The following is a 1041-nucleotide window of genomic DNA, read 5'->3' on the forward strand; positions in this document are numbered from 1 at the left end:
GGACCCGGTGGCTTAAACTCACGCTGGGCACGTGTGCGTGTGTGCCCAAGATCCTGAGAGGAGAATGGAGGAGAAGGGATTGCGGCGTGGTCATCCCCCCTGGGGGGGTGATTTCTTGCTTTCTGTCTCTCTGTCTCATATTCTCTGTCTGGCGAGCACACGCACCCTGTAGCAAAAATCCCTCTCAAAAAAAAAAAAAAGTTGGGAGATGGGGCCTTTAGGGGGTAATTGTTTAATGCCATTATCCAGCTATAATAGGCAACTGGCCTCACCCCCACTGCACCCCCACTTCACCCCCACCCCCACTCTGGCTCTCTTTCTCCACTCTGTTATGACAGCCACATGTAGCCCTCCAGTCTGGGACTCCCCAGCCTCCAGAACAAGTACGTTTCTGTCCATTATAAATTGCCCAGTCTTCGGTATTCTGTTACAGCGGCAGGAAACAACTGAGACAGAAACTTGGTACCGGGGAAGTTGGGTGCCACTGTGAACAATACCTGAAAATGGGGAAGTGGCTTTGGAACTGGGTAACGGTCAGAGGCTGGAAAAGTTTGGAGGAGCAGCCTAGAAAAGCCTGAATTACTGTAAGGTCTCAGAATTGGAGAGGGATAGTAAGGAAAGCCTGCAACTTCTCGGAGATTACTCAAGTCGTTGTGTTTAGAATGGTGGAATCGGGAGAGCAAAGGCCATCATGAGGAGGTCCCAGGTGGAACTGAGGAGCAGGGTATTGGGAACTAGAGTGGAATTCAGGACCCCTTAACGCCCCAGGATGCTGGGACACAGCAGCCTCCCACGCATCCTCTGGGGGCGCTCTTCACAGGTTTCCTGTGGTTCAGAGAGTCCCAACAGCCAAGCACCCATTGGAAACTCCTCAGTCTTAGGCACTTAGGGACCCACCATGACAGGCAGAAAGGCAGCGCCGCGTCCTGGAGAGCAGTCCTGGGACTCCTCGCCTGGCTGCCGCCTCCAGTTCAGGGCCCTTCTCTCTCCCCCGTCCCAGGGAGGTGTCACATTGATCCCTGTCAGTCCCTCAGTGTAGGG

At 54.1% G+C, this 1041-nt stretch overlaps 1 protein-coding gene across 3 annotated transcripts in view; it reads right to left on the reverse strand.

Annotated features, from left to right (window-relative positions):
- The window catches only part of CCDC197 (coiled-coil domain containing 197), an 18637-nt gene that overhangs the window by 9076 nt on the left and 8520 nt on the right, over positions 1-1041 (reverse strand). For 2 of the 3 annotated variants that reach the window (XM_006165398.1, XM_006165397.1), the window contains one exon: positions 186-497. The exons of the other annotated variant lie outside the window; for it this stretch is intronic. In XM_006165398.1, the coding sequence (XP_006165460.1) occupies positions 250-497 (248 nt within the window). In that variant the 3' untranslated portion in view covers positions 186-249. Of the gene's footprint in view, positions 1-185; positions 498-1041 lie in introns of those variants that run through there. 3 annotated transcript variants of the gene reach the window in all.

This window comes from Tupaia chinensis, unplaced genomic scaffold, assembly GCF_000334495.1.
Source record: "Tupaia chinensis unplaced genomic scaffold, TupChi_1.0 Scaffold143913_1, whole genome shotgun sequence".
In the NCBI taxonomy this organism is placed as follows: Eukaryota; Metazoa; Chordata; class Mammalia; order Scandentia; family Tupaiidae; genus Tupaia; species Tupaia belangeri.